General features: G+C 38.0%; 2 protein-coding genes across 4 annotated transcripts in view; one reads left to right on the top strand and one right to left on the bottom strand.

Annotated features, from left to right (window-relative positions):
- The window catches only part of Dscam3 (Down syndrome cell adhesion molecule 3), a 184,747-nt gene extending 182,774 nt beyond the window's left edge, over positions 1–1,973 (top strand). For all 3 annotated transcript variants that reach the window (XM_046621079.2, XM_046621075.2, XM_046621077.2), the window contains exon 34: positions 510–1,973. In XM_046621079.2, the coding sequence (XP_046477035.1) occupies positions 510–561 (52 nt within the window). In that variant the 3' untranslated portion in view covers positions 562–1,973. The remainder of the gene's footprint in view (positions 1–509) is intronic.
- Positions 1,974–13,178: 11,205 nt separating this feature from the next.
- On the bottom strand, positions 13,179–22,020 carry LOC124217529 (putative achaete scute target 1). Its single transcript, XM_046623300.1, has 5 exons — positions 21,008–22,020; positions 18,230–18,338; positions 17,341–17,659; positions 16,173–16,343; positions 13,179–15,772 (listed from the first exon to the last, which is right to left on the bottom strand). The coding sequence occupies exons 1-5, from the start codon at positions 21,805–21,807 to the stop codon at positions 15,567–15,569; spliced, it is 1,605 nt and encodes a 534-aa protein (XP_046479256.1). The 5' UTR covers positions 21,808–22,020; the 3' UTR covers positions 13,179–15,566.
- Between the last annotated feature and the right edge of the window lie 522 nt (positions 22,021–22,542).

The raw sequence follows: 22,542 nt of genomic DNA, 5'->3' as shown, positions 1-22,542 counted from the left end.
AACCTAGAATTGACGAATGTTAACTGTGCAACAGACGCGGAAGAGGACTACAAACTATTTCTAGCTTACCAATATCAATGAAAATTTTTCAAAATCTCATCGTGAGAACGTCGAGTTGAGCTTGAGCAGCGTTTCAAAAGAGTTTGGAATTATAAACTTAAAAATTTTAGCAGATTCTAACTCGTGTCCAGTTATTTGTACAAGATTTTCATCGGGCACGTAATTTAAACATTGCTATGAATAAAATTTCACACTTTTTTTGGCGATTTTCGACTGCAGTGATCAGAAATACTTACTTTTTGTTAAAAGCATCCGTTTTTCATTGAACCTCAATGTTGAAGTTCATTTGCTTGTAAAAATTTTATTTTCAGAGAAATACAGATAGTTCAGTTGAACTGATCACTGTGAAATGTACCACACACAATTATTGTCGTTCAATCTGGTCAATGTAGCAATTAACCAAGAGACAAATTGATTCCGCGAATCGATAATATACTCGTATTTTATAGATATCAGCAAAGAAAAGAGCAGGAACGACAGGAATTCACCATTCATGTTTAAGAGGATATAAGGGTAATTACAAGAGTGCGATAGTGAGCGTGTAAATTAAATTGCCAAACATAAGTGTAAGATTACAAAAATAGTCACCATGGAAAACTGTTTAAAAATTGTACACTTTACCTACTTTATGTTTATACCACTAGAAGTACGATCCGAGGTCAAAACAATAGCCCAAATGGCAGCTGCGATCTAATTCGTATAAAATATCTTCATTATATTCGTGTTTGATTTATCAACTTTGGTACTATAATACGTAATATAGGTATATTATACAACGTATATCATTGAAGCTGCAGTAAAACACTGCCGAACTCTGTATGTATAAATAAATGTACTGATCAATTGTTTTTACCGTATATAATATAAAATATTTCAAAGAATTATTATTACATTATGTACATACATAAATATATCAATGTTTTAGGTAGGTTGTGTAATCTTGGTGAAATATTTATTTGCGCTAATATGCTATTATTATTCAGCTACCCCGTAATCTAGGCTCCGAATATTCGCGAAAAAAAACCTTGGTCATTTCAACGTAGTTCTCTATAGTTTCAAATATTACTGTGGAATACGGCGCGTTTTTTTTTTCATCTTTTTGAGACTAAGAAAATTTGGTTCAACATTTCAAAAACAAAATTCACCGAAAAGTATCTTGAGATCTTTTTGAAAAAATAATTCTACAATTTTTTTTTTCTTTAATTAAATCTGTACAGAGATTTGCAGCAAAGATTTTCACCAGGCTAGGCAGCCATCTGAATGGATAGGAAAGAAGAATCTTCAAGGCAATATGAATAAACTATACACATACATAAGACAAGTCTAGATTATCAATTAACCGCAATTGCGGGTAACATAATATTTACTAATTGTTGAAGATGCGAGACATCAAGCAACGCGAGTAGCTCAGTTCCCATTTCCGTGAATCGTTCCTCTGTCTTTAACTTTTGTTGGACTTTGACGATGTAAAAGATCTATATACGTATAATTTAAATTATGGCAACTATAACTAGCCGAACACAAGAAGACTTGTCATTGAATATATCACGGATATATTATACATACATACAGCGTTATTGCTAACCTTGTCAATTTATAATATTTATATCACCTATTTTGTATCGTTGCGTCGATCTGCATACAAGTCCCATATTGCAGACAAGATAACGTTAAACATCATTTTACTTTATATTTATATTATTATATACTGAACTAGCACATTATTTTATACAGTTTTTTATAATGTAATATACATGAATAATATGCGTAGGTTGTAGAATATTGAATTATAATTGTTTGAAGAATTGAATATATAAAAAAAGGCGACGAAAACAAATGTAATGAAAGAAGTGAAGTCGTAAAGAAAATATACCGTTGTACAAAATATAATTTCAATAAAAATCTTCGAGGGATGTGACCGTTACAATACGTGTAATTTTTATTTATTATGTATTAGTAATCTGTACCTTGTTATCCTCGCAGCCTCAATCAATCGATTTTCGCGAAATTTGAATCCTTTTGCTGATACGAAATTAAAAAATAAATACAATTGTGATGTAGCAAAAACATTTTAATTCTAAGCTGTACCTATATTCGTCACAAAATTTTCACTAATGCATTTAAAGCAAACACTCATCAAGAACTAATGTTTAACGGTGAAGTGATTGGTCAAGCGCCTGGCCCACCATGCTGGCTTCTCAACGATAGATCGACTTTGTTTGCGATGAATGTAGGTGTCAGTTTATTCTAGTGTGAGTATTCCTGCCGAACGCCTTGACGTGAGGTCGAATTTTGCATCAATTATAGATTTTGATAAGTCAATTTCGCAATTTTCGGGTGATGATAATGAGAACATGAGGTCCGTAAAATCCATGAACCGATCCGTAGTCATGTTGTCGGCAAAGTGAAATTATCGACATATCTTTTATGAGACGAATAAAGACTTGAATTTTTTTGATTGTTGATTCAAAAGATAGAAATATTTATTGTTACGTTTAGCTCGAATGTTTGATTTGTGCGTTTGACGATTATGTTCCCAGTACGAAATATAAATATGTCAGCATCCTGGTTACTGATAAATGCAATGCAATTTAGTATGATATTGATTCTATACCATTGTAACTACATTTTTATTGTCTTCAAAAGTGATACCTCGTGTGATATTTATACATATTTTACTGAGAAAAGTAAGGCTGACCCCTTTGGATTTATGATGAAATTTTGAACGCTTTTGGATGATCCTGGGATTGATTCGTTGGCGCCCAAAATCGACGTAAGTTGAAAAGAGAACTCGATTGCGTGCAGTCCCAATACGATGCGATCCACGGATCAAGAGTTACGACCGAAAAACGAAGAATTTTCATTGCCATACCTCTGCTGTTGGTCCCACGCTCTTTTCGCTACGTTTTCTGAGTTCCTGGAAATCCAATTGGACAGAAAAGGGTTATACAAATCGAATCGGAGACTAAAAGTTTTTCGCTCAAAAAAAAGCAAGGCTAACCCCTTTCTATTTTTGGCAAAAAATTTGAGGATTTTGAAAAGTGCTGGAATGAACTCTTTCATGCACTATTCCGACGTAATTATGCGAGAAAAATCGATTGGGCGCAGTCCCATTGCGCTGCGAGCAACATATAAGAAGTGAGAGCCAAAAAACCAGGACCTGTGTTTTTGATATTTTTCAGCTGGTGCTCTTTCCTTCGTATTGTCTCTGCTGTTGGTCTCACGCTCTTTTCGCTACGTTTTCTGAGTTCCTGGGGATCCAATTGGTCAGGAAAGGGTCATACAAATCGAATCGGAGACCACAAATTTTTGGCTCCAAAAATGAAGAAAAAAGTAAGGCTAACCCCTTTCCATTTTTAGAGAAAATTTTCGCGATTTTGAAAAGTGCTGAAATGAATTCTTTCTGGCACTAATCAGACGTAATTTTACGAGACAAATCGATTAAGCGCAGTCCCGATACGCTGCGAGCAGCGAATCAAAAGTTACAGCCAAAAAACAAAACCTGTGATTATATGAATCCTTACGTAATGTTTTTGATATGTTCGTATACTGCAAATATTTATTGCTATTCCAGGTACAACCCGAGGTGGTTATCGGTGGTTGTTCGAGGTGTTTGGCGATTGTTGGAGGTGGCATTTCGGTGGACGAGGAGGAGGACGAACTGAACTGAGTCTCAAAGCCCTGTTGAGATAAAAGCAGCTATCCGATAGAAATTATAGTTTATAGTTTACACAGCCCATTGCATGATATTTCGTTATAAATACATATGTTTCAATGTATTTAGGAATAATTTATCAAATATACAGAGGTCATGTGCAAACAATAAATGAATTGATTCGACCGCAGTTTGATGTATTCATTAGAGCTTTAACAATAAATTTAAGCTCTGTTGCTTCTTTTATTTTATTATGGATAGTCAAAAACATTTCCGACTAATCGTGCTGTGGAAGCATGGGGATTGAACCAAAGGTAGCAAAAAATTAGAAACAGTGTATGTAGGGTACGGGTATTTTTCTAATAATGCAAATAGAATAGAATACCACGCCTTGCGAATTAGCTTTCCAGTCAGAGATGAATGATGAATTTTAAGGACTGCATTATCGTTGTTGAATACTCTACGCCTCGGAAACGAAAATCTGTAACGATCAAATTGATGCACCGGATCATCGTCGACTTTAACTTTTGAAATGTCCTACCATTTTCGAACACCTCCTACCTCCCCCTGCCACCTCCGACCATCAATGGCCACTTTCGACCACCCCCTATCACCTTCTGCCAGCGCCGACCACCTCCTAACATTTCCGAACACCTCCAACCATCCTATTTAGCTATATTACCAGATTAGCTATGATATGAAAAGAGAAGAATTATTCATTTCGAAATGGGATTCTATTCGACGCGCGCTCGATGTATTCCATAACATTAGTATTCATAATTATTCCAACAACTTTTCATTTGCTCTCTCGATCTTGAATTTTCATAGGCATAGAATCGAAACGTTGTTTTAGCTGGTCGCAAGTGAAGTATCTGCGTTGGGTAGAGGAGCAGAATTGTTTTTCTAAAAGTATTCGGATGGAAAAAAATTCAGAGTAACTGTAATACATCACGGATGCGCTAATTTTGAACGAGATGAAATGGATGCTTCGTACATGAGACGATATTTAACGCTGCGTAGTGGTTTAAAGACCTAGAAAGGTGATAGGGAGAGAAAGAACGGCGCTTCTTAACACTTCGAGTGTATTTTAACACACATTTGAAAGATACGAGCGAAATTTTTCATCATCCAACTGTCGCAGAACGGCAGCGTTATTAGCCGACCCGTTCACTGAAGAATATATCTTCAGTCAACGGCTGACCATCGAAGGGCCTGGCCGCTTGAGTCTGGAATCGGCAGGAGAGATAAAGTGTGTATTTCTTGTATGAAATGTGAAAGCTAAAATCATTATACATCATATCATATCATCATACCTCATATATCATACATCATACATCGTACATCATACATCATCATACATAGTATCAAAGTTCGAAACCATAGTTTGGATGTCGGACGTTCAGAAAGTGACGTCACCAATTCAAAATCAGCTAGCCGAATTTCTCAGTCTGGAAACAACCGCGCAGTAGAGCGGACGCATGAGAGTCGCGCTCCGCAAATTTCGAGTACCGGGTTCTCAACCTCCCGGATCCCGCGCTTCGGGTCCGCTACGCGGTGAAACTCGACTTCCAGGATAAGCGCTCCGTGGTTCCTGGTTCATGTTTACAATAAATTATTTCAATTCGTTTTTCGCGCAACCCCAAATTCGGTAGCTGTCAGTCCGCTAATAAAATTTCTCGACTTCCAGGATAAGCGCTCCGTGGTTCCTGGTTCATGTTTACAATAAATTATTTCAATTCGTTTTTCGCGCAACCCCAAATTCGGTAGCTGTCAGTCCGCTAATAAAATTTCTCGACTTCCAGGATAAGCGCTCCGTGGTTCCTGGTTCATGTTTACAATAAATTATTTCAATTCGTTTTTCGCGCAACCCCAAATTCGGTAGCTGTCAGTCCGCTAATAAAATTTCTCGACTTCCAGGATAAGCGCTCCGTGGTTCCTGGTTCATGTTTACAATAAATTATTTCAATTCGTTTTTCGCGCAACCCCAAATTCGGTAGCTGTCAGTCCGCTAATAAAATTTCTCGACTTCCAGGATAAGCGCTCCGTGGTTCCTGGTTCATGTTTACAATAAATTATTTCAATTCGTTTTTCGCGCAACCCCAAATTCGGTAGCTGTCAGTCCGCTAATAAAATTTCTCGACTTCCAGGATAAGCGCTCCGTGGTTCCTGGTTCATGTTTACAATAAATTATTTCAATTCGTTTTTCGCGCAACCCCAAATTCGGTAGCTGTCAGTCCGCTAATAAAATTTCTCGACTTCCAGGATAAGCGCTCCGTGGTTCCTGGTTCATGTTTACAATAAATTATTTCAATTCGTTTTTCGCGCAACCCCAAATTCGGTAGCTGTCAGTCCGCTAATAAAATTTCTCGACTTCCAGGATAAGCGCTCCGTGGTTCCTGGTTCATGTTTACAATAAATTATTTCAATTCGTTTTTCGCGCAACCCCAAATTCGGTAGCTGTCAGTCCGCTAATAAAATTTCTCGACTTCCAGGATAAGCGCTCCGTGGTTCCTGGTTCATGTTTACAATAAATTATTTCAATTCGTTTTTCGCGCAACCCCAAATTCGGTAGCTGTCAGTCCGCTAATAAAATTTCTCGACTTCCAGGATAAGCGCTCCGTGGTTCCTGGTTCATGTTTACAATAAATTATTTCAATTCGTTTTTCGCGCAACCCCAAATTCGGTGGCTGTCAGTCCGCTAATAAAATTTCTCGACTTCCAGGATAAGCGCTCCGTGGTTCCTGGTTCATGTTTACAATAAATTATTTCAATTCGTTTTTCGCGCAACCCCAAATTCGGTAGCTGTCAGTCCGCTAATAAAATTTCTCGACTTCCAGGATAAGCGCTCCGTGGTTCCTGGTTCATGTTTACAATAAATTATTTCAATTCGTTTTTCGCGCAACCCCAAATTCGGTAGCTGTCAGTCCGCTAATAAAATTTCTCGACTTCCAGGATAAGCGCTCCGTGGTTCCTGGTTCATGTTTACAATAAATTATTTCAATTCGTTTTTCGCGCAACCCCAAATTCGGTAGCTGTCAGTCCGCTAATAAAATTTCTCGACTTCCAGGATAAGCGCTCCGTGGTTCCTGGTTCATGTTTACAATAAATTATTTCAATTCGTTTTTCGCGCAACCCCAAATTCGGTAGCTGTCAGTCCGCTAATAAAATTTCTCGACTTCCAGGATAAGCGCTCCGTGGTTCCTGGTTCATGTTTACAATAAATTATTTCAATTCGTTTTTCGCGCAACCCCAAATTCGGTAGCTGTCAGTCCGCTAATAAAATTTCTCGACTTCCAGGATAAGCGCTCCGTGGTTCCTGGTTCATGTTTACAATAAATTATTTCAATTCGTTTTTCGCGCAACCCCAAATTCGGTAGCTGTCAGTCCGCTAATAAAATTTCTCGACTTCCAGGATAAGCGCTCCGTGGTTCCTGGTTCATGTTTACAATAAATTATTTCAATTCGTTTTTCGCGCAACCCCAAATTCGGTGGCTGTCAGTCCGCTAATAAAATTTCTCGACTTCCAGGATAAGCGCTCCGTGGTTCCTGGTTCATGTTTACAATAAATTATTTCAATTCGTTTTTCGCGCAACCCCAAATTCGGTAGCTGTCAGTCCGCTAATAAAATTTCTCGACTTCCAGGATAAGCGCTCCGTGGTTCCTGGTTCATGTTTACAATAAATTATTTCAATTCGTTTTTCGCGCAACCCCAAATTCGGTAGCTGTCAGTCCGCTAATAAAATTTCTCGACTTCCAGGATAAGGTTGCTGGGTGAGTAAAACACTTTCATAATATTTGATCGCAATTGTAATTATATTTCATCTGAAATATTACAAACTTGTCACGTTTACAATAAATTATTTCAATTCATTTTTCGTGCAAGCACATATTCAGTAGTTATAAATAATCTTATACAATTTATTATATTGTTAATTAATTAATTAATATTCTTATAATATTTAATGGCAATTGTAATTATATTTCATCTGAAATATTACAAACTTGTCACGTTTACAATAGATTATTTCAATTCATTTTTCGTGCAAGCACATATTCAGTAGCTGTGAATAATCTTGTACAATTTATTATATTATTAATTAATTGATTAATTACATTAATCCTTACACAATATTTTTGATGTGTTCCTATACTAAAAATATTCATTACTATTCCAGGTATTACCCGAGGTGGTCGGAGGTGGACGAGGAGGAGGACGAGCTGGACGAGGAGGAGGACCAGGTGGACGAGGAGGAGGACGAGGCGGACGAGGAGGAGGCGGGGTGGGTCGTGGGAGAGGACCTCTCCTCTCCTCAGAGGAGGGGAGGGGGAGGGGCAGGGAAGGGGGAGAGGTGGGCGGGCAGGGGGAAGGGAAGGGAAGGGAAGGGAAGGGAAGGGAAGGGAAGGGAAGGGGCGGGGACGGGAGGGAGGCGGGGAGGGGTTGGAGGGGGAGGGAGGGCGGGAGGGAGGGAGGGCGGGCGGGCGGGCGGGAGGGAGGGAGGGAGGGAGGGAGGGAGGGAGGGATGGAGGGAGGGAGTGGATGACGGATGTCAGTGCAAGTCCCCCACACGCCCACCCGCCCGCCCGGCCCTTCCCTCTCCCTCCCTCCCTCCCTCCCTCCCTCCCTCCCTCCCTCCCTCCCTCCCCCCCCTCCCTCCCTCCCGCCCTCTCTCCCTCCCTCCCTCCCTCCCCCGCCCCGCCCCCTCCCCTTCCCTTCCCTTCCCTTCCCTTCCCTTCCCCCTGCCCGCCCACCTCTCCCCCTTCCCTGCCCCTCCCCCACCCCTCCTCTGAGGAGAGGAGAGGTCCTCTCCCACGACCCACCCCGCCTCCTCCTCGTCCACCTCGTCCTCCTCCTCGTCCACCTGGTCCTCTTCCTCGTCCAGCTCGTCCTTCTCCTCGTCCACCTCCGACCACCTCGGGTAATACCTAGAATAGTAATGAATATTTTTAGTATAGGAATACATCAAAAATATTGTGTTAGGATTAATGTAATTAATCAATTAATTAATAATATAATAAATTGTACAAGATTATTCATAGCTACTGAATATGTGCTTGCACGGAAAATGAATTGAAATAATTTATTGTAAACGTGACAAGTTTGTAATATTTCAGATGAAATATAATTACAGTTGCCATCAAATATTATAAAAGTGTTTTACTCACCCAGCACAAATCCTCGTCCTCCTCGTCCTCCTCCTCGTCCACCTCCGACCACCTTCAACCACCTCAGGTTACACCTTGAATAGTAATAAATATTTTCAGTATAAGAACACATCGAAAATATTGTGTAAGGAATAATATAATTGAGTAATTGATTAAATAATTAATCAATAATATAATAAATTGTATAAGCTTATTCGTAGCAACTGAATTTGTGCTTGCACGAAAAATGAATTGAAATAATTTATTGTAAAGGTGACAAGTTTGTAATATTTCAGATGAAATATAATTACAATTGCCATCAAATATTATAAGAATATTAATTAATTAATTAATAATATAATAAATTGTATAAGATTATTCATAGCTACTAAATATGTGCTTGCACGAAAAATGAATTGAAATAATTTATTGTAAAGGTGACAAGTTTGTAATATTTCAGATGAAATATAATTACAATTGCCATGAAATATTATAAAAGTGTTTTACTCACCGAGCACAAATCCTCGTCCCCCACCTCCTGAATCAACGAGATTACCCGCAACCACCCCTAACTACCTCCAACTAAAACCGCCAACCACCTCGAGTTATACCTCGAATACTAATAAATATTTTCAGCGTGAGAACAAATCAAAAATAATGTGTAAGGTTTGATATAATTTTTTTATCGACATATTTTACCAAAAACATTATGAGAAGATTGTAAAGTTATAGGAATTTTATTAGCGCACTGACAGCTACCGAATTCGGGGTTGCGCGAAAAACGAATTGAAATAATTTATTGTAAACATGAACCAGGAACCACGGAGCGCTTATCCTGGAAGTCGAGAAATTTTATTAGCGGACTGACAGCTACCGAATTTGGGGTTGCGCGAAAAACGAATTGAAATAATTTATTGTAAACATGAACCAGGAACCACGGAGCGCTTATCCTGGAAGTCGAGAAATTTTATTAGCGGACTGACAGCTACCGAATTTGGGGTTGCGCGAAAAACGAATTGAAATAATTTATTGTAAACATGAACCAGGAACCACGGAGCGCTTATCCTGGAAGTCGAGAAATTTTATTAGCGGACTGACAGCTACCGAATTTGGGGTTGCGCGAAAAACGAATTGAAATAATTTATTGTAAACATGAACCAGGAACCACGGAGCGCTTATCCTGGAAGTCGAGAAATTTTATTAGCGGACTGACAGCTACCGAATTTGGGGTTGCGCGAAAAACGAATTGAAATAATTTATTGTAAACATGAACCAGGAACCACGGAGCGCTTATCCTGGAAGTCGAGAAATTTTATTAGCGGACTGACAGCTACCGAATTTGGGGTTGCGCGAAAAACGAATTGAAATAATTTATTGTAAACATGAACCAGGAACCACGGAGCGCTTATCCTGGAAGTCGAGAAATTTTATTAGCGGACTGACAGCTACCGAATTTGGGGTTGCGCGAAAAACGAATTGAAATAATTTATTGTAAACATGAACCAGGAACCACGGAGCGCTTATCCTGGAAGTCGAGAAATTTTATTAGCGGACTGACAGCTACCGAATTTGGGGTTGCGCGAAAAACGAATTGAAATAATTTATTGTAAACATGAACCAGGAACCACGGAGCGCTTATCCTGGAAGTCGAGAAATTTTATTAGCGGACTGACAGCTACCGAATTTGGGGTTGCGCGAAAAACGAATTGAAATAATTTATTGTAAACATGAACCAGGAACCACGGAGCGCTTATCCTGGAAGTCGAGTTTCACCGCGTAGCGGACCCGAAGCGCGGGATCCGGGAGGTTGAGAACCCGGTACTCGAAATTTGCGGAGCGCGACTCTCATGCGTCCGCTCTACTGCGCGGTTGTTTCCAGACTGAGAAATTCGGCTAGCTGATTTTGAATTGGTGACGTCACTTTCTGAACGTCCGACATCCAAACTATGGTTTCGAACTTTGATACTATGTATGATGATGTATGATGTACGATGTATGATGTATGATGTATGAGGTATGATGATATGATATGATGTATAATGATTTTAGCTTTCACATTTCATACAAGAAATACACACTTTATCTCTCCTGCCGATTCCAGACTCAAGCGGCCAGGCCCTTCGATGGTCAGCCGTTGACTGAAGATATATTCTTCAGTGAACGGGTCGGCTAATAACGCTGCCGTTCTGCGACAGTTGGATGATGAAAAATTTCGCTCGTATCTTTCAAATGTGTGTTAAAATACACTCGAAGTGTTAAGAAGCGCCGTTCTTTCTCTCCCTATCACCTTTCTAGGTCTTTAAACCACTACGCAGCGTTAAATATCGTCTCATGTACGAAGCATCCATTTCATCTCGTTCAAAATTAGCGCATCCGTGATGTATTACAGTTACTCTGAATTTTTTTCCATCCGAATACTTTTAGAAAAACAATTCTGCTCCTCTACCCAACGCAGATACTTCACTTGCGACCAGCTAAAACAACGTTTCGATTCTATGCCTATGAAAATTCAAGATCGAGAGAGCAAATGAAAAGTTGTTGGAATAATTATGAATACTAATGTTATGGAATACATCGAGCGCGCGTCGAATAGAATTCCATTTCGAAATGAATAATTCTTCTCTTTTCATATCATAGCTAATCTGGTAATATAGCTAAATAGGATGGTTGGAGGTGTTCGGAAATGTTAGGAGGTGGTCGGCGCTGGCAGAAGGTGATAGGGGGTGGTCGAAAGTGGCCATTGATGGTCGGAGGTGGCAGGGGGAGGTAGGAGGTGTTCGAAAATGGTAGGACATTTCAAAAGTTAAAGTCGACGATGATCCGGTGCATCAATTTGATCGTTACAGATTTTCGTTTCCCATGAGGCGTAGAGTATTCAACAACGATAATGCAGTCCTTAAAATTCATCATTCATCTCTGACTGGAAAGCTAATTCGCAAGGCGTGGTATTCTATTCTATTTGCATTATTAGAAAAATACCCGTACCCTACATACACTGTTTCTAATTTTTTGCTACCTTTGGTTCAATCCCCATGCTTCCACAGCACGATTAGTCGGAAATGTTTTTGACTATCCATAATAAAATAAAAGAAGCAACAGAGCTTAAATTTATTGTTAAAGCTCTAATGAATACATCAAACTGCGGTCGAATCAATTCATTTATTGTTTGCACATGACCTCTGTATATTTGATAAATTATTCCTAAATACATTGAAACATATGTATTTATAACGAAATATCATGCAATGGGCTGTGTAAACTATAAACTATAATTTCCATCGGATAGCTGCTTTCATGTCAACAGGGCTTTGAGACTCAGTTCAGTTCGTCCTCCTCCTCGTCCACCGAAATGCCACCTCCAACAATCGCCAAACACCTCGAACAACCACCGATAACCACCTCGGGTTGTACCTGGATAGCAATAAATATTTTCAGTATCAGAACACATCAAAAATATTACGTGAGGATTAATATTTAAAAAGTGCTGGAATAGATTCTTGCATGCACTATTCCGACGTAATTTTGCGAAAGAAATCGATTGGGCGCAGTCCCAACACGCTGCGATTGACGCATTAAAAGTTGCAGCCAAAAAAAGATGACCTGAGTTTTTGACATTTTTCAGCTGGTGCTCTTTTCTTCGTACTGTCTCTTCTGTTGGTCCCACGCTCTTTTCGCTGCGTTTTCTGAGTTCCAGGGGGTCCAATTGGTCAGTAAAGGGTCATACAAATCGAATCGGGGACTAAAAGTTTTTCGCCCCAAAAAACAGCAAGGCTCACCCCTTTGTATTTTTGGCGAAAATTTTCGCGATTTTGGAAAGCGCTGAAATAAATTCTTTCGCGCACTATTCCGACGTAATTTTGCGAGAGAAATTGATTGGGCGCAGTCCCAAAGCGCTGCGAGCGTTATATCAGAAGTTAGAGCCAAAAAACCAGAAGCCGTGTTTTTGATATTTTTCCGCCGCTGGTCTTTCCTTCGTAAATCGGTGCGTTTTGTGCGTTCCTGAGGATTCAATTAGTCAAGAAAGTGTCGTACAAAATCACAAATCGATTCTGAGACGAAAGATTTTTCGTTCAAAAAATAACTAAGGCTAAGCCCATTGGATATATAAAATTCGGCTATCCTTTAACTTTCGAGTCGTCACTCAAAAACTACTATAACTGTCACTTTGCTGTCCTTAAAAATCACGCAGTCCATAAGATTAATATATTCTTGTAGTGCTTCATAGGGTATCTTGACACTTCCATAGCCGTTAAAGTTTGATATTCGAACATTTTATATAAACTATGTACACATCGAACGAATGGAAAATAGTATAATAGTATGAGTTATTCAATATAATTTATTGTATTTGCTATAATTTCTATAAATTAATTTACAATAGAAGTATTAAAATTTGTTCTCGTATAGTATTTCCGAGACGATGGTAATTCCGCAGACAGTAAACTTCGTTCGAGACATTGTGATTGCAACTATATCGTATACAATAATGTACATTTTCACGCATGCATACTGCCACACCATGGATATTTATAATTAAGAAAAAAAAAGAAAATAATAATAATAACAATTTCATATTAAATACTTATTTTAAGCACACTAATTGCACAAAGTAAATGTTGATCAGTTCTTTGGTAATCCAGTATGGAAATTAATATTATTATTATTTGATATTATTATTAATCATTATTATTCAATTTATTTGTTTATTATTTTGTAGTTTTATAGTAAATTATCTGAATTACTTTTCTGCTTTCAATCACATAGAAAAATATACATATCACATTGTAAATGCGTTACATAAAGGCAGTGCTAAGGAAAATTGTGATCGAAAATTGTATTATTATTATTATGCATTGAAGCTGTTTTTCATTTTCAATTGTTGGTATTTTATTTTTGATGAGTCTGCAGCAAATCTCGGTGCAATCAGTAATAAATAAGTGTAAACGTAGCTTATTTGTCTCAATTAGGTTTCCGGCGATGATTTTTTATACATAATTAATTAACATCAAAGATAGGTATACATGTCTTGGGAATGATTATTATTTACAAACAATAAACGCCTATTGTCATTCAAATCCAATCCCAATATTTACAGTAGGTACGTTTTTCTTTTTGCATTTTTCTTTTTTTATATATACGTATAATATGTATATATGTATAAATATTTGTTGTCAAGTTAAATAATTTCATTGATAATAGTTCAGGATACAAATGTTATATAGATAATTAACACGAAACGGGAAATTATTAACTAAAATTTTGCAAGTGGATAATAAGTGTTATAATATAATTACTATACATCGTATATATATTATGTATTCATGAATGTAGGTATATACATGTATAAACTGGTCGTAAGCTGTTAATACGAATACAGATCAGATTAAATCGTATTCATTATTTGTTGGTGTAAAAATCGACCAATGTGCGATCGGTAAGAAAACAGTCTAATTTCTAGCGCATGTAATTCAACATTGTGCCCTGGGCTTGCATAACAGTCGGGTGATTCAATTAATTTGTCAAATCATTCATAGCCTTACGTGATAAAGGAACATGCGCAAGCAAATGGACACTTGTATCATTTATAATGGTTACATACATTTAGTTTAATATTATCATCAATTATGCTTTGTTTAATGTTTCAATGAATCTCTATCGAATCTTTACAACATTGTCTGAAAAAATGTTGCAGCGTGGATTCAGTGATTTTTGACAAAAATGATCAATTTGGTTATTTTTTGACAATTTAAACATCACACTTGCCTCTCAGTACTTGAATTTCACTAGAAATCTGTGGAGGATCAAAATTCGCCGGACAGTATGGATTGGGTGCAGTAAAATATAATACGTAGTCAACGGTAGTATTTATATCTAAAAAAAATCACTGATTACACGTCATATTTTCAGAATCCTTGTAGTTCATGAATTTCCTACAGTTTATTTACCGAGTTATAAAAATAAGTTTTTTACTGCGTTGAAAAAGTTTTTCTTTTCTTTTCCTTTTTTCGATTTACCAGTGGGCACATGGTAGTCTTTTTAGTTACGTTTTTTAAATTGTCTTTCATCACATTCAAGTAAGCACAGTAAAGCACTAGAGCGATAGTACGAACCAGTACAACTTGCATGAAATAAGCACGGAACTTTCTTACAATCGGTACAAATTTAACATTGACCACTCCTGCATTTTTACGCGTCTTTACGGGATACCGACTAAATTAAAAAGAAAGTGCTTCTTGAGAACGGTTGCGTGTGAGAAAACTTCACAAATAATCCCAAATAGTTAGTGTTACAACTTGTGAGATTCAAAAAAAAAGTTAGTGCAAGTGATCAGCAAAAGAAGTGGCCTAGTTAACAAAGAAACTCTCATACGTCTGTCGCAAACACGTCTCACGATCATGGTCAGCATATCGTTACTTTCACTATCGTAACAAAAGAGCGGAAAAAAAAATGTATGAACGTTTTTCTTTATAGATGCAAAAGGAGACCGACACTTGTATCGCCATGAAGTCTAGTATTGCATTTACAATAATGTCGATAGAATGTATTACATATAATGTATGCCCTCGTAATTTATCATGTTCACTTGAAAGGTGTAAATGATCCTTATCAGTTTTAACTGTGATGTGAAGAAAAAAAATGGAATTGATTGGTCTAGCTGTGTCAAAGTGCGCGTGGCTGGAACAACCTACATCACACACATCCGTCACATTCATAAGTTACGTTTCGAAGGGGGCACCAGATGATCCGGAAGTTCCGAAGGTATATCGTGACCATCTATTTTGACATTGATTAGGTGCATCGCAAGTGCAAATTCATCCGCATCCAGTAAACCATCCTGGTCGATGTCAGAAAGCTTCCAAATCTTTCCTAGAACGCTGTTTGGCAGCTTGGATTTAACCATCTCCGATTTAGCAGCTGAAACAAAGTGGATATACGTAACAATCAACAGTCTAGAAAAGTAAGACTTCGAAATCAGGTCGTGACTTTGGTACCGAGCAATGAAAAAGTATAATAATTTTCATCAGTTACTTATAATGATGTTCAAAGTCTGTATAAAAGATACGAGCTTATCAGAGCCGATTGAGTATTACTCTTTGAAGATATTTGTAATAAACTAATCGGAATCCCATACATTGCGCATTTTATCCACTCACATGACTTATTTGCCACTCGATAATGTATTGATAATCATGCAACGACTGATAAACGATTGAATGTCAATATCTAAGCATCCACTTGTATCAAGACAAGCACGATTGAAATCTCTAGAAATTATTGAAAAAATAATGTATAGAATATCAATTCACAAACTCACCAGCTCCGGTAATTTTCCCATCCATGGGACCAAGACTGTCAAACATCGAGTCCCACTTATAACGTTCCTTATTAACGATCCATTCTGGTTCGCCGGCACCAGCATCGATACCTTCGCCTCTCTTGTAACCAAACGGACTGACCTGATCCTCTACTCCCTCAAAGGCACCACCTGAAAGTAAGCAAGCATGCATTCAAAAACTGTAACTTAGTGAAACGAATCAATTGCATAATGATCGTTCTCTCAAAGTCTATATAACACAATAAATAAAATACGAGAGCGAATGTGCATCTGAAGAGAAGAGAATTGGAAATAAAAGTAGATCTCTGATCTTCTTGCATTGGCATTACAAGAGAATAATCGATGATTGAGAGAAAAAGAGAGTAAATATGGGCAGTGCATTTAACAAACTCGATCAGCCCAGATATAACGAATATATAGAACACTGATAGTATTGTCAATTGTTTGCTCAGACGCATTGGCAAGTTTTATAAATGCGATGTAAATCCATGTCTGAATGTCTCGCTGCACGCATCGCTGGGTTCTAAAGTCCCCTAAGATTCCGAATGATAGACGTAAATACTGTCTGCTTTATGAAATGAAATTGCACTGAATTGATGTATGCAAGTGACGTGATTGATAACCAATAAAAAAATTAAAGACAAAAAAAATTTGTATCAGTTTACAATCATAATTCATGAATCAGATTAACTGCTATTTGTCATTTATTACGGCTATCATTGGCTGATGAATAATTTTCTTAGAATGTGACAAATTCTTTGATACGCAGTCAAGTGTAAATATTACATGGAACAAACTTCATAGATTATTCAGTTGTTATTTCTGGTCGAAAATTCAAGAGTTGATAAATTCAGGCGTGTACAATTTCTCATCAAGTTGAGCATTACTGTTATAAAGATAAAAATAGAAAATTGAAAAACCAACACAAATAAAATAAAAACAATTCATCCACATTTGAGAGACTGATTCTTTCGATAGATGCAAATACTTTGAAAAATTAACAGCGACGATTGCTATTTTAACATTGTTTTCTTCAGTTACAATTAATTGCTGATCGCATGTTCGATCAATCTGCTTTCTTTTCCATTTCTTTTACACCAAATACTAAGTGTGCAATATGTAATAATCGATAAATGTGTTTTCTCACCCTTGATCATTGGTTCTGTGGAGGTGGCCATTTCTTCGTGAGGAATCATAGCCATAAGCTTAGCGATATCCTCGGCAAGCATTTTGTCCACAATTTCCAGTAGTCTAGGTTTAAGTGGATGGAATTTTGTGAAATCGTGATGAGCCAGAGATTCCTGCATTTTTTTCAAATCTGGAAAATCACCGGGAGATATTTGATGCTCCCTTTGTATCTGGTCATAAACTTGACCCAAATTTTTAATAAGATCCTTCTTTTTTCCATCTTTTCCAAACATTGAGGGCATGTCTTTTCGCAATGCACTAATGATGTAAGCGTGAACCTGTGATAATTTCGAAATTATTAGTATTCATTTGAGAGTGGAGCAATTCATGTAGTTTTGTTGTTCTTTTTTTTTTTTTGTTTCGCATTTGTATATATCGGTGCAAAAGAAACTTGTCAACCATTAGCGACAAGTGACTGGAACTTATACATTCTTGAGATAATTGAACATTCAATAATAAACGTGTACGACAATCCTTGTCTCGAGTAAGAGTATTGATTTCACTATTCAAATGTTCTGTACTATACTCAGGTCATGTATTACGGTAAAAACTTATCCGACATTCTAGTTTCAATGTCATAATGAGCGGAAGATCCATGTTTGAATAAAAACATTAAAAGAAAGTGAGCATCAAGCTGAGATAGCTAACAATAAGAAGAATATCTAGATATTATTACAAATAAATACATGCAAGTAATGTTAAGAAGTAAGAAAAAACGAAATAGGAAAGTACGATTATAATTTGTCGTTTAGCCGATATATGGAGAGAAAGATGACAGTCACTGTCTATTTTTATCATGACCAAGGTCCCGCATAGATTAGAGGTTTTCTTCATTGTTAATTTCTCACCTTAGCTAGGCGAGCACGTTTGATTAGGTCATTAAGTTTTCTAAGCGCAGCATTCCTGGGCAACGATTGCATATCTTTGAACAGATCTTGTTCCTCGTCTTCAAAAAGCCTGGAGAAAGTAATAAGATTTAAACTTTATTTGATTCTTCAAGTATATGAATCAACGATACTCAGAAGTCTGCTTTGTAATAATTTTTTTACAATTAGTAGTATAAACACACATTGCAGACAGTTATACAGCAGCAATATTAAATAATCCTTAACAGCATAAACAGGAAATTAGTGATTGGCAGCTAAGCGTTTTTAATTGCATCTAATACAATAATTCCTTCATCATAGGCTTGAAATGATGCTTCATATTTTCTAAATAGATCGACGTCACTTGAGCTCTAGTAATAATAACGTCAGTTATCTCACCTATATTGTTATCAATGAAGTAGAAAGTGGAGATATAATATTGTTAGTCAAGCTGACAATGAAACTGTTGAATAGAGGCAATAGACCATCAATGATGACAGAATATTTCTGCATTTCTATTTCTCGGGATAGTATCAATATGGAATACATCAGTTTTTTCAATACTTCTCAACTAGTTTATGCCACACGATTGACCTTATAAAACAGCACAATGTAATGAATTTTGGATATACGTGCCATGTTGCTAAATCCCTAATGGACCAAGCTTCAATAACTATACATGCCTCGCAAGTGAGCAGGTCTTTAAACCGCAAGTAAAAATAAAAGTACAACATACATACATTAATAAATCGTATCTCGGATTGTGGGTAAAAATAATGTGATAAAAATTCAAGAACAAAAATCACGATAAAATTCCTAAACATTTTTATAATTTCTATGGAACATACCATAAGTTGAATTGGACATAAAAATGAAGATTTTGTATTTACTTTAACGAGTCAATTATATTTTTTACACAAGCACTTGATCAGATAGCGAATCTTCAAAGTTTACACATTTTACAAACATCCAGAATTCGATTTCAGTGTCGGAACAGTGATAGAATTATCTATTAAAAATAGCAGCAATATGCAGTTATATACTTCAAGCACAATGAAACATTTGTCGATCATTCGTTGGCAATCAGACCATGACACACAAACAAGGCACAGCCTGATGTTAGATATAACGCAGTATTACGTTTCAAGGAAATTACCCGGTATATACTAATTTACGGATAGCGCCAAAACAAGGGTGTTCGTAAACCTACATCAAGCTGTACTTGCTCAGATATAATTCAACAAACTGTAACAATTGTGATCATGACTAATTTATTGCATATTCTTTCCTTTTTTTTTATATTGACACGAAAATTCGACAAATTTTTCTGGAAATGCAACAAAATTTTTCTATGCAAATGCTCATGATGATTATTTTTTTTTGATTTAGGTAAAAGATAACACTGAGAACAATAGAAGAATGAATTGGAGAGGAAGTGTGTCAGCCAGATGAACCACGAACCTTTTCAAAAATTTAATATGAAACACCAAGCGTCATTTAATCACAGAGGGGATGAAGGACCAAAATAGTTAGTCCGTACTCAATTCGTCTCTGTCAATTGAAGTTTGGGACAGTAAATTAGCGGTCTATTGAATTTTGGGAGTGAAATTAATCATACATTATAACAACGTGGGTAACTAATTCTCCGGAAGCCCAATTGGCTGATGACCTAGACAAGGTCAATGGTTAAATTTTTCCCCCTAACTGGACAGAGTAAGCCATGGGGCCAAAGGAGCAAGATTTGATATTCCTTTACTTTATCAAAGTTTTGAGAGCCGAAATTCAATATTTTACCAACTTTTGAATGAGCAAGTTTTGACGATGTCTGAATGTTATAATTTCACTCCTAAGATAACTAGACACCATGAAACTTCAATTAAACAATCAGCTTAACCCGAAGGACTTCAAGAGTCGTAACTTTGACTTAAGCTACCATAGAATGTATTGCTCGCATGAGTTGCACTTTTTCAGTTGTTTTAAAAACACGCGTGTTACAAGTGAAGATATTGATTTGAACTGCTGAAACAGCTGCACAACTGCCATTGTGCGTTACTGTATAATATTCTCTGGAGTATTCGATCAAACCTTGAAAACGTGGGGTGATCAATTCTTTTTTGTATCTTATTTTTTCATAATCATATCTCATCGAGATTTCATTCCACTGAGCAATTATAAAATACTGTATTTTATATAGGACAGCTATTAGTATTATCGATCGAGTAAAGTGTGACACGACGGATCGATGACACATCTCCGATGTTAATGCAAAGATCTGGACATAAAACTTAGTAAAATCAAACTGCAATAGTTATAAACTAACATTGCCCCATTTAGAGGAATCCTGGTATTTGACTTGGTAGCCGCAAGGCTAGCAGTTTAAACAAGTGCCCAGTCTCCATAAAAACAATTTTGATTTGAACAAACTGCTGGTGAAATCCAATTTTGAACAATTCTAAACATCAAGCAAGTTACTATTCTAAACTTAGTATTATTGACGTAATAAAATGTTGATATAAAAACATTGTTCTGTATCTACAAGATAACTTTCGAGGAATTGAATGCATAAAATATGAGCTTTTTGATGTTGTATAACAGTTTACTGAATTTCAGTTAAAGCTCTTCTAAAAATGCATTTGCAACATTTCAAACTTTAATCTGACAGTGAGTCATCAGCTGTTCGAACAAACATCTACAGCATGCTTTAAACAACTGATCCTGGATTCGATTGAACCCAAGAACCTACATCGAGCATAACCTTACCTGCGATTGACATCGTATCTAAGCGGCTGGTCCCAGAAGGAGCCGATATAGACCCTGGCGACTTCAGGTGTCTGCAGAACCTTGCCAAGGGACCACATAAGTGCCCCGTAGACCCGCATGAGCTGCTGATGATCGATCATATCAGCCTTGTTTAGTACGATTCTAATCTTATCATCGTGGCCCCGCAGAGCCTCGATGGACCTCCTGAACTCGTCGGAGATGTCCAGCTTGTGGGCATCGAAGAGTAGGATGATCCTGTCGACACGCTCTGCGAACCACTCGAGCACCCCGGTGAAGTCGTAGCCTCTGTCTACGCGCTGCTTTTCACCGGACAGAATACCAGGGGTGTCGACGATGGATATACCCTTGAGAACCGGGGAGGCAACCGTCGAGCATTGGAACCGGTTGAGGAAGGCGTTCCCAAACTTTGAGAGGGGTCGGAACTGCTTGTTGGGATCGACGACCAAGGCGTTACCGGGAATCACGCCCTCCTTTTCATCGTACATGACGGCTATGAACCGGTCGGTAGTCGGCTCGGGGCCGATCCGGATCCCCGGGAAGTCTCGCTCCAGGAGGTACTTTATGAACGTCGTTTTCCCCGTCGAGTACTGACCGACCAGCAGGATCATCGGCTTCGCGTCGAAGTCAGGATCGTCGAGCTGCGGCGAGTGGAAATCGTGGAACTGGTAATGCTGCTCGAGGGGCAGCAGCTTCGACCTGTAGATCTTCTTCAGACCCTCGGTCACGTTCTCGAAGAGCTCCGCCTTGCCGTTGTCCTCGCGATTCAGCCAGCTGAACATATTGGACGCGGTTATGGTCCCACACTTTTTCACTAATTTCCCCGTGAAACTCGGACACCGATAAATTTATTATCACCGGTACACCAGCCGACCACCGCGCGTCTCACTCTTTACTCTACTGTCCGACTGAGTCACCGTTTCACGTTCACGTCGCCACTCGCTTCGCTCCACGCAGTACGCACCAACTTGGCAACTTCGGCCAACTTCTGACCGCTCCGCTGCTGCGCTTCTTCCACCTTCGAATCGCCGCCGCTGCGGCGCTGCGATCGCCGCTGGTGAAGGGGATCGCTCAAATTGCCTACAATTCAATCGCGATAAACCTTTTTTGCGTTGCATATGCAAATTGTACGTACGCATACGTTCGTACGTAGAAACATACGTCAAATTATCATCTAATTTTTGGAAGGTACTCGCGTCAGGCGGCGATTATGGGCGTCTCGCACGCATTAGTCGCGTGCTTGGGAGTCGGGGATACGCCCTATGACTGGACGCTATTGCGGACCGGAAGCGATCGGTGCATTCGGGATATCGGCCTTCTTCTAAAAGAATAGATAGTATCTGACACGAGATAATGATTACGGACCGAGAGTGCGATTAGAAACGAATGTCCGACAATCGCTTCAGCCCAGCTAATTTGTCCAATCGATACTTAGTTATATTGATGTTCGATTTTTCTTTTCACACGTCTGTAAAACATTATTCATATATTAATAAAGTATTCTCGATCTATCGTTC

The sequence above is a fragment of the Neodiprion pinetum genome, chromosome 4 (genome assembly GCF_021155775.2).
Source record: "Neodiprion pinetum isolate iyNeoPine1 chromosome 4, iyNeoPine1.2, whole genome shotgun sequence".
In the NCBI taxonomy this organism is placed as follows: Eukaryota; Metazoa; Arthropoda; class Insecta; order Hymenoptera; family Diprionidae; genus Neodiprion; species Neodiprion pinetum.
Note: the sequence above shows the minus strand (reverse complement) of the source record. Positions and strands in the feature narration are given on the sequence as shown.

What these genes read in the sequence shown, in the direction of transcription:
- LOC124217529 (XM_046623300.1), bottom strand. Translation starts at nt 21,807, where the DNA reads ATGTTCAGCTGGCTGAATCGCGAGGACAACGGCAAGGCGGAGCTCTTC. An exon ending in AGATACGATGTCAATCGCAG is followed by an intron (nt 18,339 to 21,007) that starts GTAAGGTTATGC and finishes TACTTTCTCCAG; the next exon opens with GCTTTTTGAAGACGAGGAAC. An exon ending in CACAGAACCAATGATCAAGG is followed by an intron (nt 16,344 to 17,340) that starts GTGAGAAAACAC and finishes GCTTACTTTCAG; the next exon opens with GTGGTGCCTTTGAGGGAGTA.